Below are 17,365 nucleotides of genomic sequence, written 5' to 3'. Positions count from 1 at the left end.
GGAGCTGAGGCACACAGCTGGTTGCCTCAGCAGGGTGGGGCATGGTGAGGGCAGGGGCCACTCACCTAACGATCCATTCATGTGGTGTGGCTCCATGCCACCCATGCCGCCCATCGGACCGTCCGAGCCGGGACCCATCGGGAACTGGCGAAGAAGCACAGGGCATGGCAGCTCAGTGGGCCCAGGCCCTCTGCACCCCTCACAAGCAGGGGGCTACAGCCACGCCAGAGTCCTGGCCCTGGGGAACCCCTGCTCCAGGAGGCTCTGCTCACGCTCGGACACGTCCTGCCTGGCAGCTGGGCCAGGCTCCTCACCTCGGCCCTCCGAGCTGCAGGGCAGAGGTGCTCATTCCAATGACCCAGGTGAGGGAGAGGGACTGGCCCGCTGCCACCCAGCTCCACGCAGAGGCAGCTTTCAATCTGAGCCTCTCAGATCCCACCACAGGGCCCTCTCCATCCCCCGTGTGGAGGGTGTGGTTCCCCAGACAGAGGCACATGTGGACAGCTCTCTGACCGTGTCAGGCCAGGGACCAGAACACCAGTGCTTCTCATCCCCACTTCACGGGTGAGGAAACAAGCACTGAGAGGAAACACTTTGCTTGAGGTCCCACAGGCTGGAAGTGGAGGAGCTGGGACCGGAACCTGGCAGCAGGCCTGGAGCCATCATGCTGGCCCTCTCCAAGCTAACAAAAGGAAGAAGTTAGAAATGATTGTTTCCTGGGGCTGGGCGGTAAGAAGAGGTGGAGTTTGATGAGTTGGGGGAAGAGGGAGCTAGGGCACTGGCCTAGGAGGGACTGCATGGCATTCTGGGACTGTGGGGTGGTGGTGGGAGGTCACTAATGAGGCTCCCATGCAGAACTGATGGTGTGGCAGATGGGGACTCGGAGATAAGAGTCAATTCTACCCACCCGCAGGCCTATCTGGAACGATCAAACCCATCTCGGAAAGGAAGGCCAGAAAGGTCACATCCCACAGCCACGAGTCACAGGGCCGGGGAGGGTGGCTGAGCCCAACCTGGAGCGCCAGGGCCCTGTGATGCAGACTGGATCTGCATCTAGTGGGAAGGGAGTGGAGGTGGCGGAATGGAGGGGTGTTTGGCACCTGGCCGGGATTGGGCACCGCAGACGCAGAGCCGAGTCACACCTGAGCCCCAGCCCAGAGGAGCAGCTCACGGACACCCAGCTGCCCCACAGGAGGACAGAGATGCTGACTTCCAAAGGCAGCTGCAAAGTACAGCTGCGGCTTCAGAGCAAGGCAGAGAAATCAGAACTGGCTGCCTGGAGGAGGAGGAGAGCATCGACAAAATTGAGGGGTGAAATCTGGGCAGGCAGAGCCCATCGCGGAAGTCACTCTAGGCAGGGGTCCCACATGAGCAGAAGGCTACCAAGTGGGTGGCAGCATGGGATGCCAGAGCACAAAAGGGTGTAAGGGGTAAGGCTGTGACCAGGCTGCAGGGGCACAGCTAGGGTATGAGCTGCTTCCCTGTGCCCACCCAGACCGGGGGAAGCGTGGCGCATCCTTGCCTCTCCAGTGGACCCCCCACCAAAGCAGCTCACAGGCTTTTGGGAACATTTTGCCATCTAGCAACAAATTTCATGCTTATTAACCCAAGTGATGGGAGGATGAAAGTAACCAGCTTTCTAGGGAGTCAACCCAGGACACAGCCATGCCAGACCCCAAAAATCCCCAAACATGATAATACAGAATTATGCATATGTATGTCATTACTATAACATGAATATGTCATTAACATCAATGTATTAAGAAACTGATATTTCTTCAAAATGACATATTGTTGTAAACTGTGTATTATCTTAACAGTTTTATTGAGATATAATTCACATGGCATACAACTGATCCATGTAAAGTGTACAATTCAGTGGTTTGCAGTATAGTTACAGGGTTGTGCAACCATCACCACAACCAATTTTGAACGTTTCCATAACCTCAGAAAGAAATCCTGTACCCGACTGCAGTCATTTCCATCCCCCTCCAATCCCCAGCCCCAGGCAAACACTCATCTACTTTCCGTCTCCACGGATTTGCCTATCCTGGACATGTCATATACACAGAATCACGTGAGCTTTTGTAGCTGGTTTCTTTCACTTAGCATGTTTTCAAGGTTCATCAGTGTTGTCACATGAATCAGTACTTTATTCCTTCGTATGAACAAAAAGTAGTCCACCGTATGGATATACCACATTTCATTGATCCATTCATCAGCGGAGGGAACGTTCAGGTTGTTTTCACTGTTTGGCTATTATGACACTAATGACACTGATGTACCAGCTGCCGTGTGGACATACGTTTTCATTTCTCTTGGGCAGATCCCTAGGAGAACTGCTGGGTCACAGGGTAACCCAATTGTCATATCACAGTGGACATCACTAGGTTGTCTGATCTTTCAAGGAAACGTGAAGCTGTTTAACAAAGCAGCTGTGCCATTTTACATTTCCACCAGCAGCTCTGAGAGTTCCAATGCTTCCACACCCTCGCCAACACCAGTCATTATCTGTCTTTTTTACTACAATCATCCTAGTGGGTGTGAAGTGCTATCTCACTGTGGTTTTGATTTGCATTTCCTAATGACTAACGATGCTGAGCATCTTCTCATGTACTTACTATTTGTAATTTTTGGAGAAATGTTCATTTATATCCTTGTCCATTTTTAAATTGGGTTGTTACTGAGTTTTTCTCAGAGTCATGTATTTTGAATTCAAGTCCCTTATCAGATACCTGATTTGCCAGTATTTTCTCCATTCCGTGGTTTGTCTTTTTACTTGACACCTCTGAAGCACAAATCTTAATCTCCTATGAAGTCCAGTTTGTCTGCTTTTTTCTTTTGCTACTTGTGCTTTTGGGCTTGCGTCTAAGAAGGCTTCGTTTAACTCAGGTCATAAAGATTGACTCCTGTGTTTACTTCAAGTGTTTTGGAGTTTTAGCTCTAACATTTAGATCTATGGTCTACTTTTTATTTATTTATTTATTTTTTTGAGACGGAGTCTCGCTCTCTCGCCCGGGCTGGAGTGCAGTGGCTGGATCTCAGCTCACTGCAAGCTCCGCTTCTCGGGTTTACGCCATTCTCCTGCCTCAGCCTCCCGAGTAGCTGGGACTACAGGCACCCGCCACCTCGCCCGGCTAGTTTTTTGTATTTTTTAGTAGAAATGTGTTAGCCAGGATGGTCTCGATCTCCTGACCTCGTGATCCGCCCGTCTCGGCCTCCCAAAGTGCTGGGATTACAGGCTTGAGCCACTGCGCCCGGCTACTTTTATTTTTTATTTATTTATTTTTGAGATGGGGTCTCACTCTGTTGGCCAGGCTGGAGTGCAGTGGTGTGATCTTGGCTCACTGCACCCTCCGCCTCCTGGGTTCAAGCAATTCTCATGTGTCAGCCTCCTGAGTAGCTGGGACTACAGGCACGTGCCACCATACCCAGCTAATTTTGTATTTTTATTTTAATTTTATTTTATTTATTTATTTAGTTTTGAGACGGAGTCTCGCTCTTTCCCCCCGGCTGGAGTGCGGTGGCCGGATCTCAGCTCACTGCAAGCTCTGCCTCCCGGGTTTTACGCCATTCTCCTGCCTCAGCCTCCGGAGTAGCTGGGACTACAGGCGCCCGCCACCTCGCCCGGCTAGTTTTTTTGTATTTTTAGTAGAGACGGGGTTTCACTGTGTTAGCCAGGATGGTCTCAATCTCCTGACCTTGTGATCTGCCCGTCTCGGCCTCCCAAAGTGCTGGGATTACAGGCTTGAGCCACCGCGCCTGGCAATTTTGTATTTTTAGTAGAGACGGGGTTTCACCACGTTGGCCAAGCTGGTCTCGAACTCCTGACCTCAAATGATCCACCTGTTTCAGCCTCCCAAAGTGCTAGGATTATAGGTGTGAGTCACCATGCCCGGCCCCCTATAATCTACTTTAACTTTTGTGTGCTGCCGTGAAGATACAGTTCAATCTCATTTGTCCACATGTGGATATTCAGTTGTCTCAGCATCATTTATTCCGTATTATTTACTTTTCCATTACATTAATGCTATTATGTAAACAACAATAGGAACTAGTTAACAGCAGCAATTAGTAGCAATTAAGGTGGACTAGTTAAATGATTGATATGCATGAGAAAAAAATATTAATATTTTTATAACGTTTCTGTCCTCTGATTGAGAAATAACTTTTTATTGGAATACTTAAATTTGACAGGCTGTATTACATTAATTATCTTATTTTTTAGAGATGAGGTCTTGCTCTGTCACCCAAGCTAGAGTACGTTCAAGTGATCCACTGCCTCAGCCTCCTGAGTAGCTGGGACTATAGGCTCGAGCCACTGCACCTGGCTTATTATTTATGTTTTTAAAAAATAAAACATAAGCCAAGCGTGGTGGCTCACACCTGTAATCCCTTTGGGAGGCTGAGGCAGGAGGATCTCCTGAGCCCAGGAGTTCAAGAACATCCTGGGCAACATAGTGAGACCTCATCTCTACAACAACAAATTAGGGGCAACATAAGTGAGACTTCATCTCTACAACAAATAAAATTAGCTGGGTGTGGTGGCACGTGCCTGTAGTCCCAGCTACTCAGGAGGCTGTGGTGGGAGGGATCCCTTGAGCCCCAGATGCTGAAGCTGCAGTGAGCCATGACTGTGATACTGCCCTCTAGACTGGGTGACAGAGACCCTATCTCTAAATAAACAAACAAACATAAACACAATAGGATTAATGAAATGAACATTACTAATATTTAAATAAAAAATGTTTCTTTCTGCCCCAGGATACATTAGAACATTCTGCTCTGCTTCCTTTCCCACTGGTCTCTTAATTGCCTGAAGCCTTCATAGCCTTTAGGACATCCTTTTTTTAAAAAAAAAAAAAAAAAAGATGGAGTCTGGCTCTGTCATCCAGGCTGGAGTGCAGTGGCATGATCATGGCTCACTGCAGCCTTAAATTCCTAGGCTCAAACAATCCTCCTGCTTCAGCCTCCCACGTAGCTGACTACAGGCATACACCACTGCACCCAACTTAGAACATCTTTCTTTTAAATGCACTGGTAAAACTGAATAAAGTCAAACTTAAAACCCATTTGACTTGTCACTCTGTTTATTCAAAGCCCATGTTACACTGACTCCTGGTGTCAACCTAACACGATTAACACCAAACTAAATATCCTCTCCACACAACCCTTACACACAAAGTACTTTGGGTTTTATTTATAAGCACAGGTTTTGGGACTTGTAGGAATTCACGTCCAGCTCTCCAAAGATGCCCATCCGTTTTTGTCCAGGGGCTGGCTTTGGTGGACCAGCTGCTTGTCAATCAGGCCTTTACATCTGTAATTCATCAGATGGGCTATCCCTGTCTAAGATGCCCATCTTTTTTTTTTTTTTTGAGACAGAGTCTCGCTCTGCTGCCCAGGCTGGAGTGCAATGGCACGATCTCTGCTCACTGCAACCTCCACCTCCCAGGTTCAAACGATTCTCCTGACTCAGCCTCCTGAGTAGCTGGGACTACAGGCGTGTGCCACCATGCCTGCTAACTTTTTTTTTTTTCTCGAGACAGAGTCTCACTCTGTCACCCAGGCTGGAGTGCAGCGTTGCAATCTCAGCTCACTGCAACCTCCGCCTCCCAGGTTCAAGCGATTCTCCTGCCTCAGCCTCCCGAGTAGCTGGGATTACAGGCACCAGCCACCACGCCTGGCTAATTTTCATATTTTTAGTAGAAACGGGGTTTCACCATGTTGGTCAAACTGGAACTCCTGACCTCAAGTGATTCTCTCACCTCGGCCTCCCAAAGTGCTGGGATTACAGGCGTGAGCCACTACGCCTGGCCAGATATTCATCATTTTTTAACACTCCAAAGCACACTGGATAATGTTATAAATTAAATTATAAAAAATGATTTTAAAGCACAGAGGTAATCTGAAGTTGCAAAACCCAAGCTGGAGTCCAAATATGTTACAGTTTTAATGAAGAAATTGAGAAACTCCTGTTTAACTTGACTGCCTTTTCTGGTGACATTTTTTGAGTTCTCAAGCATTAAACGGGTCATTATTTCTGCTGTATGAGTTTTTGTGGCCCCCTCCCCGTGGTACCCAATAATCCACGTGTGGCTGGCTAGCCCTATCTAGGCTCCTCGGGGCTCCTTAAGAAGCATCAGACAGTACTGGCGAAACACTATATACATTTCTATTTTATTTTTTATGTTTCTTTTTTGAAACGGAGTCTCACTCTGTCACCCAGGTTGGAGTGCAGTGGCGTGATCGTGGCTCACTGCAACCTCCTCCTCCCAGGCTCAAGTGATTTTCCTGCCTCAGCCTCCTGAGTGGCTGGGACTATAGACATCCACCACCACACCTAGCTAATTTTTGTATTTTTAGTAGACATGGTGTTTTACTATGTTGGCCAGGCTGGTCTTAAACTCCTGACGGATCCCAAGTGATCTGATCACCTCGGCCTCCTCAAGTACTGGGATTACAGGTGTGAGCCACCGTACCCAGCCTACGTATTTATTTTTTATTTTTATTTTTTTGTTGCTGAGATGGTGAGGATGTGTCGCTTTGTTATCCAGGTTGGTCTTGAATTCGTGGCTTTAAGTGATCCTCCCACCTTGGCCTCCCAAAGTGCTCTGATCACAGGCATGAGCCACCGTGCCTGGCCTCTATTTTATTGTAATTCCTTTTTCCATTCTCATCTCAATGCATTTCCAAATTAGAGAAGGACATCCTTCTTGTCTCGCACTTTAAAAAATAGCAGTTTCCACGGCAAGCCAACGTTTTAACATTTTTTCTATGGCCAGCAATGACAGTCATCTTGTGGAAATGTCTGAGGCATTCTCCTGTCTGTAAAGTCAAAGATCTCATTAAGTGCCTCGGCATGTTTTGAGGAAACTGAAAAGTGACCCAAAACTTTCATTATGAAAGCTGGTATCACAGGTAAGCAAACTACACCCCTTTGTGACAGTGTTGGGCACAAGGTGTGAACATTTAGCAGGTAAGATGTTTTCATTTTCATCGGTAAGAAGCTTATGGACTAAATGAAATTTGCTCAAATTAACTGTGTACTGTCTGCCAAATATGTAGATAAATGAGCAAAGTCTAGGTTGTATTTGGACAAGAGAACAACAATCTCTTACGTCTTCAGTGGCTTCACTAAAATCTTCACAGAAATCGAGAAGATGATTTGAAACTCCAGTTTTCAGATCAACATACCTAAGAGCTAGCGGAAACCTGTCGCCATGACTCGAGGCACACCTTCAATGCTCTCGGAAGCATGACTGTTGGAAGGATCAGACAGGGTCAGCACTACTGTAAAGGGGCAATGCATCTGTTACTGAAAGTCCCTCTTTCCTTTGGTTCACACACAGGACTTTTAGGTTGTAACCTCCGAATTGGGAAATGTAACCTTCTTGGTTTGCAGTGCAATCAAGGGAACAAGATGATAATGGTGTCCATTCAAGGAGTATGCCCAAGCTAATTCCGCGACCGCTGATTTTGACTGAGAACTGCTGTCTCTTTGGAGGTCAAAAAAATCTTGATTTAGAAAGATATGCCTCAGACTTGAGAGACTCAATGTCCAATGTGCCTCCACCTCCCCTTCTCCACGAGCCCAATCCCACATTCTTTTCTGCACACCGCGCAGTACATTTTGTTTGGATTATTTCCTCCCTAATCCAGTTGTGTGTGTCCTTGTATCTGTCATTAAAGTCACATGGTCATTTAAACTTATTTCCCAGTGATGCCTGGGTCACGCTGGTGCTGGCATTGTCACCATTCTCATTTTTATCATCTGAACTCTTAGGAAATACGGTCACAACATTCACGATGTCAAAACTGAAACCAGCACCGTCTAGACAAAAAGCCCAACACTGAATCTGCAGCAGACTCCTAGGCAGGTGCTGCTAACGTGCATGACTGCAGTGACGGAGTTGCAGTCTGAGTGATGTGATCCATGGTGAATCACAAGTCCTGAGGCCAGCATCCACGTCAGGAAACATGGCGACAGTGACCACTCGAGGCAGATCGTCTACGCCATTTCCATCCGATGCTAGAAACAGTGTTGTCATCCCTCTGTGTGGGTTTTATACTTTCCACCCAACCTTCTGCATCACTGACAAAACCCATGACTTTTTGTGTCCTGGGATTCCTCAGGATGTATGGCTTTTAGCCAGATGCTTGGTCGCACCAGTGAGGACCCTGGCGAAGGAGGCAGGCCAGAGACCCTCCCTCAGAGGGCTGCTGGGAGAGAAAATGTAGGCAATATCCGGCCCAGGGCAGCCCACGTTTGGGGTTTAACACGTGGGGTGATCCGGGTGTCACCTCAGGAACAAAGCCAACAAAACCAGGGTGCCCCAAAAGGCCCCACCCCCTCAACCAGACCAAAGCCTCGCGATTTGAGGCCCCAGGCTCACTCTCTGGCTCTACAGTCCATAGACCGTCTTTCCAGACCCTGAGCTCCTGGAGGGGCAAGGCTGAACAGGTTCACCTGAGGCCTGCATGGAGGAGGAAGGGAAGGAACGGGAATGGAAGGGTTGCCTGTGGAGGGGAAGCAGATCAGGCCCTGTCCTCAGGGAACTCCTGCTGGGTGAGGAGACAGGCTGCAGCTGACTAACCAAGTCCCATCCAGTGGGTGCAGGAGACACAGAAGGAAGTAGGGCAAGAAGGAATCAGAAATGGGGAAATGTGAGCTGCAACATCACCCAAGGGCTGCAACTCTGAGAGGCAAAGAAGCTGCCAGGTATTGGAGTTCCAGAGCTCCTGGCAGCAGCACAGGCAGGCAGGTCCCCCAGCGAGCCATGTCCCTTTGCTGCTGGCTCCACCCTCAGCTCCACAGCCCCAGAAACAGGCCCAGGAGGAGAAGGATTGCCCGGGCCAGCATAGCCAGTCAGCTGGGCAGAGACCAGGCCAGACCCCACCAGCAGTCTGGTCCTTCCCCCACCGGCACGGCAGGAGGTGGCAAGTCCCAGCAGCACAGCCCGCACCCTGGCTCTAACCAGAGGGTGGGTATCATCCCACCCCTTCCTCTCCCACCCCCTGCTGCCTATGAAATGGGAACTGAGTTGCCCAAGAGTTAATCACTTTTCTGACGGTTTATTTTATTCATCTTTGGTAACAAATGGCTGAAATCAATTAAACTTGTTTTCCCCTCAGCTGATGAAGTTAATTATGATTTGTTATGGTGTCTGATATGTAAATTATTAGAAAGCAGACTTACGTTGGACCGGCTGCCTCCAGGCGGCACCGGATTAATCATTGTGTAGATGTTGTCACTGGAATTTGTTGAATCTGTAGAACAGTGGAAACCCACAAGTCAGGGTGATTAATTCGTTTCTTAATTAAAACAAACTCATGGCACTTGAACTCATTCTTTTGTATTTTATCACCTAAAATTTCCTCTAAGTACCACCGTTTTCTGGCTAATTTGTATTTAATGAAGATTCACAAAGTTTTTAATCACAGAAAATTCAACTGTGAAAACCACTCAACCCCAGCAGTGTGTACACGGCACAGGGGGATTACAGGTTCAAATTCTTGTCTCCCCACCCTACACCAAATCTGGTCCCCAGACACTGCCTGGGACAACATGGGGGCAGCAGAACCATGACCTGTGCTCTCCCCCCAAGACCCTACAAAGTGGTTTTAATCAAATCAGGGAAAGGGAAACGTGGCAAATTACCCAGAGGCCACCCTGCCAGGCTGATGGGGCAGGAGGGAGAGGCAGGGATGGGGCTGGAGACACATTCACATATGGAGTGGGTGCATGTGGCCCAGTCGGAATGTAGGTCATGCAGCTCATCAAAATGCAGCAGCAGAAAGAGACAGCCGGAGCGGGAGCCCAGGATCCCGGCTGCGGCCAGCTCCACCCCTGCAGCCAAGCAGCTTCCCTGCTATGGGGAGCCGAGGAGGGGAGGGGGCGGGGGAGAGTCCCCTCCATTTCCCCAATTAGCCAAAAAAAAGTCTCCAGCTAAAACGTTTCTATCAGGAGCAGGCACCGTAATTCTTGGGCAGAAATCCAGCTACCTCTCACTTTTTATTTTTGGGGTGGGTAAGGATCGTATGTTGAATTCCTTCTAGCTGGCTGGTACGCTATTCTTAGCTGGGAAAGAAACATAACTGTGATGCTGTGTGTGTGTGTGTGCGTGCGCGCGTATGTGTGCGCACATGCCCACGTGTGTGCACGCATGCCCTCTTTTGTTTAAAGAAACAGGGAGGGCTGGGTGCGGTGGCTCACGCCTGTAATCCCAGCACTTTGGGAGGCTGAGGCAGGTGGATCACCTGAGGTCAGGAGTTCAAGGCCAGTCTGGGTAACTTGGTGAAACCCCATCTCTACTAAAAATACAAAAATTAGCTGGGCATGGTGGTGCATGTCTGTAATCCCAGCTACACGGGAGGCTGAGATAGGAGAACTGCTTGAGCCCAGAAGGTGGAGGTTGCAGTGAGCCGAGATTACACCATTGCACTCCAGCCTGGGTGACAGAGCGAGACTCCGCCTCAAAAAAGCAAAAAGGAGAGAAGGGATCTCCTATATAGAGGACCAGAAGCCAGGAGCTATGGAAACTCGAAAGGTAGCATGCCTCAGAATTCTGGTCCCAGGATGCCAGAACTCCAAAGCCCCTTTTTGAGTCATCTGGGGAAATGCCCACCCCGAACAGGGTTCTTCCCAACAAGAGGGGTTCAAGGACAAAGAGAACCCCTGTTCCCAGACTGCTCTGCTCAGCCCTGTCCTTTATGCAGCCGCATCAGAGAAGAGGAGTAGGTTAGCGTCATCAAGGGACTCCTGCCCCCTAAATGCCCAGTGGAAGATGTGCTGCTCAGGAAGGAGTGGCTGGTAAGCTTTGGCTCTGCAACAGTGCCCTCCCTCCAGGACTCTCTGGCAACATGCCCCACTCCCCACCACCAGACCCTTCACTTTCCCCTGAAGCGCTCTTACCTGCGGGACTGGGCATAATGGGTGTTCCTGGAGGGCCGCCACCACCAGGGGGTCCCTGAAGATGAGAAAAACTGACATCAGATGCCCACAGTGGTGACGAACGTGGGGAGGGGCCAGCATCCTCCCTCCCTGGTCAGCAGCAACTGCTCGCCCCGGGTCCAGCCGCTGTTCATCTTGCTACACCCCCAGTGCTCACTCAGGGACAAAGTACTTAAGCTTGAGAAGGGGACTTGCATGTCCCCCATACCTTTCTTCAGACCAAGAGGCCCCTGTGGGTGTGTGTGACTGCATTATGTGCTCACAGGCATGCCCCCTGGAGAGGCCGGTGGTGGACGCCAGGCAGCCCACTGGCCAGCTCCCCAGAAGGCAACTCCACCCCCAGGTCTGGTGTGGGGACTTCTGGGCCACCTCGGGTCTGTACAGATGACTGAATATTGACAGCAAGTTCTAGCAGTTTAGAACCTCTACTCAGAAGAATGTGTGAAAGGGAAAGAAACGGGGACCCCAGGCAGTTCTCTTGCACACTCAGTCCCATGTGGCTAGAAAACACAAGGCCCCAAACCCACACACTTACCACATAGGTACCAGGTGATGAGGAGGAGTATGGAATCTAAAAACAAGATGGCAGGGAGCCCCGCGTCAGAGTCACTGAGTGCCCTCAGCTGCCAAACCTCCCTGAGGACACGACCCACTCTTCACAGGAAAGACATCGCCACCCAGTGAGCTGGCCGCCTGCTTGGTTCCCCTGGGAGGGCTGGGACATGGCTGAAGCCCAGTTCTCTCTGCTATACTGAACTGACCCTGAGACCCTGGTCTCTTACTCCCCATCCTGGGAGGGAGCCACAGACACAGGGAAGACATAGGAGGCCCTCCGGTTTGAGAGGACAGCAAACAGCTTTACCCCACATTCCTCTGGCCTTCACTCCACTGCCTGTGCTGAGCCCCTTACCCACACCTTCCAGCCCTGCTGGGGAGGAGGAGATGGGTAGGGGCCTCCACTCTGAACAGTACTCTCTGAGCCCAGGTTCTTAGCTTACTCCTTCAGGGCAGGGGTGGAGCCCTTGATGACCCCTGCACATTACTGCCAGGCCTCCATCTCCACACGGCCTTCTCCCTAGAAGCATCAGGAGAGTCCTGCTGCATCTCCCCTTCCCTGTGACACCTACACCTAGGGACAGTAGCTCCCCTGCACCCAGAACCCCTCCCCTGACAAACATCACCCCACCAGACCTAGGTACTCACTGAGTTAGCACTGTTAGGATTGGGCCAGGGTCTGCCAGCTCCCGGGCCCCTGGGAGAGGGAGAAAGAGATGTGAACAATGAAAAAGGTGCTGTAAACTCCAAGGGGTGGAGGCAGCAGGGGCAGAAGGGAAGGGCTGAAATCACCAACAGGAAGTCCTTCCTACAGCCCTGGGGTTTAGAGCCTTCTGGTTCGGGGCGGTAATGGGTAACTTCATGGATGGAAATCTATGAATTGCTTTAAATTACAGGTAAACTTTTCAAAATATATAAAATTAGATATATGTAAAATTCCTTCTGCATGTGCATTTTCCTAGGAAAGGAATCCACATTCTCACAACGGGGTTAAAGATCACAAATGCACAGAGAATAGTGGCTGAACTGTCCAGGGGTTCAACTCCTGACCCTGCCACTGAAAGGTATGTGAGCCTGGGCAAGTTACTTCACCTTTCTGTGCCTTGGTGACCTCATCTGTAAGGGGGGTATAATAATAACCGCATCAGGCCGGGCGCAGTGGTTCACACCTAGCACTTTGGGAGGCCGAGGCGGGCAGACCATTTGAGGTCAGGAGTTCGAGACCACCCTGGCCAACATGGTGAAACCCCGTCTCAACTAAAAATACAAAAATTGGCCAGGCATGTTGACGGGAGCCTGTACTACCAGCTACTCACGAGGCTGAGGCAGGAGAATCGCTTGAACCCGGGAGGGGAGATTGCAGTGGGCCAAGACTGTGCCACTGTACTCCAGCCTGGGCAACAGAGTGAGACTCGGTCTCAAAAAAAAATAAAAGTAATCATGGCATAGGGTAATCATGAAGATGAGGTGAGCTGATGCACGCAGCATGCCCGAACTGTGCCCGGCACACAGAAGCACTCTATGAGGCTGAGCTCTCATCACCAGGATCATCAATATCCTCATATTACCGAGGAGGAGACTGAGATCCAGAGAGGTACCAGCAATGACCCCTTATCATGAGTCTCCAGGGTGCCGGCAGAGAGTGGGGGAAGACATGGGCTGAGTCACTGGCCGGGTCGTTTTTGCCTTACATGTTAATCCCGGGCATGGCGGGGCCGAGGGAGTTGGGTGGTGGTCTCATGCCGCTGCCATAATTCTGCAACGATAACCAAGGGTCAGTCTATGAGAAGGAGAAGGGAACCAGAGAGAGGAGGAGGGAGGAGAAACAAACAGACAAAACATAGTGAGAGGGTTAGTCTGTGAAAAGAATCGATGAGAAAAAACAATACATTCTTTCAAAAACGGTGGGGTGGGTGGGAACCAAGTCGCAGGGACCACAATGACAAGCCAGCACAGAGGGACAGTCACAACATTCAATGCATTTTCAGGGCTTTCAAGATGAAGTTCTCAAAAACACGTGGGTATCCAGCAAGCTGCTGCCCTCTCTGCACTCCCACGATGGCATCCTGTACCTTCCCCACGGGCTCAGGCAGGTAAGAGGGGACGGACTTGGTCTTGGAATCCACTAAGAGGCTCTGGGGTGAGGAGACAGGGAGGCGAGGGGTGGGTGTCAATACGGATGTGAGCGGGCGCTCCTGAGAAGCCTGTCCGGGGCTGGTGCAGGCCCAGGCCCAGGCCCGGCACATACAGACACCCCAACCTGCCCCAGGTCCGGGTGATAGTCCTACCCCACCCATGTGTCAGCATCAGAGGCCCTCCACAGACATGATGCTGGGAAGCCGGAGAAAACCCCATTTCTGCACTCAGAGGGATCATCATTACGTGTGTGTGAGATTTTTTTTGTTGTGTTTTTGAGATAGCGTCTCGTTCTGTTGCCTAGGCTGGAGTGCAACAGCGCAACCATAGCTCACTGCAGCCTTGACCTCCTGGGCTCAAGCAATCCGCCCACCTGAGCCTCTCACGTAGTTGGGACTAGAGTCATGCACCACCATGCCCAACTATTTTTTGATATTTTTTTTTTTTTTTTTTTTTAGATGAAGTCTCGCTCTTGATGCCCAGGCAAGAGTGCAATGGCACAATCTCAGCTCACTGCAACCTCCACCTCCCAGGTTCAAGCGATTCTCATTACTCAGCCTCCCAAGTAGCTGGGATTACAGGCACCCACGACCTTGCCGGGCTAATTTTTGTATTTTTAGTAGAGACGGGGTTTCACCATGTTGGCCAGGCTGGTCTCGAACTCCTGACCTCAGGATCCACCCACCTCGGTCTCCCAAAGTGCTGGGATTACAGGCGTGAGCCACTACGCCTGGCCTGCCCAGCTAATTTTTAAATTTTTTTGTAGAGATGGGGTCTCACTTCATTGCCCGGGCTGGTCTCGTACTCCAGGGCTCAAGTGATCCTCCCGCTTCAGCCCCACAAAGTTTTGGGATTACAGGTGTGAGCCACTGTGCCCAGCCAATGTTTGAGAGAGAAGTCTACACAGAACTCACGAAGTCCCAGCAGTCCAGATTTAGCTCAGGATGGCCCACTGAGGCACAGCGGGGTGGGTCACAGGCACCAGGCCTCTTACCATACGCATCTCCTGCTATATAACCAGGCCAGTGCTGCCCGTGACCCTCTCTCCAAGTGTCATTTCCCCTACAGTCATACATGCCTCGCTTCCCTGCTCCCCTCATGGCGGGCTCCTACTTGCCCTCCAATACTCAGCTCCAACAGCAGCTCCTCTAGGAAGCCCGACTGACACCCCACGCCTTGGGGCTGACTACTCCATCCGTTACTCCCACAATGCCTTCTAACCTCCCTCCCCTGCCACCATGCCACACTGGGTTCTGATCATGGCCACGTGTCTGTCCATCTCCCATCTCTCCTAGTGGACTCCAAGTGCCCTCTGAAGGTGGGGCTGTGTCTTGATGATCACGGCCCCCCGCCCCATGCACCCAGTGGCACAGACTGGTGCTCACTACGCCGACACTGAAGCAATCAATGAAGGACTGAAGAAGGGAATGCATGGAGACCAAAGGGAGCCTGGCTGCAGCTTAAGCTCTGCCCTTGTAGGAGAACTTGAAGCAGGTTGCTGGCATTTTGACGGCAAAGGAACAGCCAGCATTCACTGCCCTTTACGGAGTGCATGACATACTTTATGTAGTCTCTCGTTTGATCTGTATGAAAACTCCAGGAGGCTGGTATTGTTCCCACTTTACAGAAAAGGAGACTGAAGGTCTGAGGGAGAAAGTTTTGCCTCAAGTTGCAGTGAGCAAATGGACAGCTAGGATTTAAACCCCTATCTGCCGGCCCCCAGATTCTGTCTGCTTAGCCAAGCAACTGGTGGGAGGCGAGTGGGAAGGGGGACAGAATGGGAAGACGGAGACTTGGAGCTGACACACACAGAGCCAGTATCGGGCTGATGGTGGGTTCTGCATCCAGGGATCATCTCCCAGATCTCACCATCCTGGGGCCACCTGCTCCGCTTGCTCAGCCACTGAGGGGCTTGGAGTCTAGAAGAATGTCCAGACAAGATGCAGAGGATCACAGGAGCAATACTAGGCTGGCTGACAAAGAGCCAGACCCAGAGCCAGAGAGGGCAGGGCCTGCCTCACCCTGCGGCTGCTTAGGGCATGGGCTTCAAGCAAACAGTGGCAGCCTTGGGGGAATGTGCTGGGGCCAAGCCCACTCTACCATGGGGTAAAGAGCAGAACTCAAGACCGGAGGTCAGAACACAGGAAGGCTGGCCTTGGTTTGGCTGCCTGCTGGTGACGATGGGCAAAACACCAAATGACAACAGTGCTTACTCCATGCCCAGATATACCACAGACTGTGTGTGCACTGCCTACAATTAATTGTCACAATGACCCCTTTCCTCCACCCACTTGAGAGACCAGAAAACTGAGGTAGAGAGGAAGAATGATGACCCCACCGTGCAGCTGTGAGTGGCTGAGCTGGGGCAAAGCCCTGCAGCATGGCTCTGGCTTGAGAGCCACAATCCCCTCTGCTCTGCTGCCTTGTCTACAAAATGGGGACAAAGAGCCCCATGTGTTTCCAACCTTGCAGGTCTCCAGTGGATCAAATGAAACAATGGTTCTGAAGTGCCCCGTAAGCCCCAGGAGGTGTGCACTGATTTGGGATGTCAGCAGCAGAACAAACACCAAAGCCCTTAATGCTGCCACAGCATTGCAGAAGCTCGGGTCTCAAAGGGCCTTTTCTAATCCCCTCTACAAATCTCAGCCTCATCTCCCCACCTGCTGCTCCAGGACAAGCCGCTTGCCACCTCCCCAGGCCTTCTCTCCACTCTGTGTACAGGCCAGCTGACTAGAGAGGTCTTCCAGATGGAGTTCTTTTCCAGGACTGTAGCCGCCTCTCCCATCCAGGAGAAAGGCCTGCACCTCAGAGCGAGAGCGGAAGCCTGGTATGTCTCAGCATGGAGTGGGGTGAGAGGAGACGACAAGTAGGCGCTCATTCCATAAAGCCCTCCTGACATGCAGTATGCAGCTCTGAGCTGGGAGGTTCCGAGTGCACTATCCTGTCGCTCCTGGCCCTGCCCAGCCTTCAGGGGCCTCTCCAAGAGTTGGCATGGCAGCTTCCTAGAGGGAGTTTCTCCACCAGTCCTGCCGCCTATAGAGGCAGAGACCCTGAAGGGCCACTTGCACCTCATCATTTCACAGATGACAACTTGGAGGCCCAGAAAGCCAGAGACATGTCCAAGGCCACAAAGATGTCAGGAGCAAGTAACAGGCTGAAATTTGGTTTGCAGGGAGGTTTTCTCACATAGGGCAGGAACGCCTAGAAGTTCAGACTCAGTAGAAATGGGCTCCCTCTTTGGCCAGCTCCTGCCTGCCTGCAGCACCACATGGCTGGAGGTGGTGACGGTGAAGCTGTGCAAGGGTCAGTTACCAACCAGATATCCCTCTGCCATCGGCGCCACTCCGCAGGGGCAGGGGCGGCTGGGCAGAGGGGAGGAGCCTCCAGTGCAGCTGTGGGGCTGGACACATTCATGGGGCCTGTCTTCCCTAACCCCTCACCTAGTCCCCACTTGGGTGCCCCAGACCCTGGGCAGAGGGCCTAATCCATACTCAGGAACAGTGCAGGCGCCCCGACCGCTGTCTCAGCTCTGTACTCCGCCGGGTCCGCAGGGAGAAAGGACCAAGCAGCTGGCTGGGGCTAGAGCCTGGAGGTGGTGACTGCTGCTCCCTCCTGCCACATCCTCAGAAGGCTTTTGAGGTGCCCACTATGTTTAAACCTGGATCTGCCAGCCCCCAGAGTCTGCATTCTTAGCCAAGCATCTTGTAGGAGGCAGGTGGG

The 17,365-nt window shown here is 51.1% G+C and overlaps 1 protein-coding gene across 3 annotated transcripts in view; it reads right to left on the bottom strand.

Moving 5' to 3' along the window:
- Positions 1 to 17,365, bottom strand: part of SSBP3 (single stranded DNA binding protein 3) — a 179,368-nt gene that overhangs the window by 2,008 nt on the left and 159,995 nt on the right. For all 3 annotated transcript variants that reach the window (XM_023187892.3, XM_023187882.2, XM_023187902.2), the window contains 6 exons: positions 13,201 to 13,265; positions 12,158 to 12,206; positions 11,490 to 11,525; positions 10,916 to 10,970; positions 9,200 to 9,270; positions 66 to 144 (listed from right to left, as the gene is read on the bottom strand). In XM_023187892.3, the coding sequence (XP_023043660.1) occupies positions 66 to 144; positions 9,200 to 9,270; positions 10,916 to 10,970; positions 11,490 to 11,525; positions 12,158 to 12,206; positions 13,201 to 13,265 (355 nt within the window). The remainder of the gene's footprint in view (positions 1 to 65; positions 145 to 9,199; positions 9,271 to 10,915; positions 10,971 to 11,489; positions 11,526 to 12,157; positions 12,207 to 13,200; positions 13,266 to 17,365) is intronic.

This window comes from Piliocolobus tephrosceles, chromosome 1, assembly GCF_002776525.5.
Source record: "Piliocolobus tephrosceles isolate RC106 chromosome 1, ASM277652v3, whole genome shotgun sequence".
NCBI lineage: Eukaryota > Metazoa > Chordata > Mammalia > Primates > Cercopithecidae > Piliocolobus > Piliocolobus tephrosceles.
Note: the sequence above shows the minus strand (reverse complement) of the source record. Positions and strands in the feature narration are given on the sequence as shown.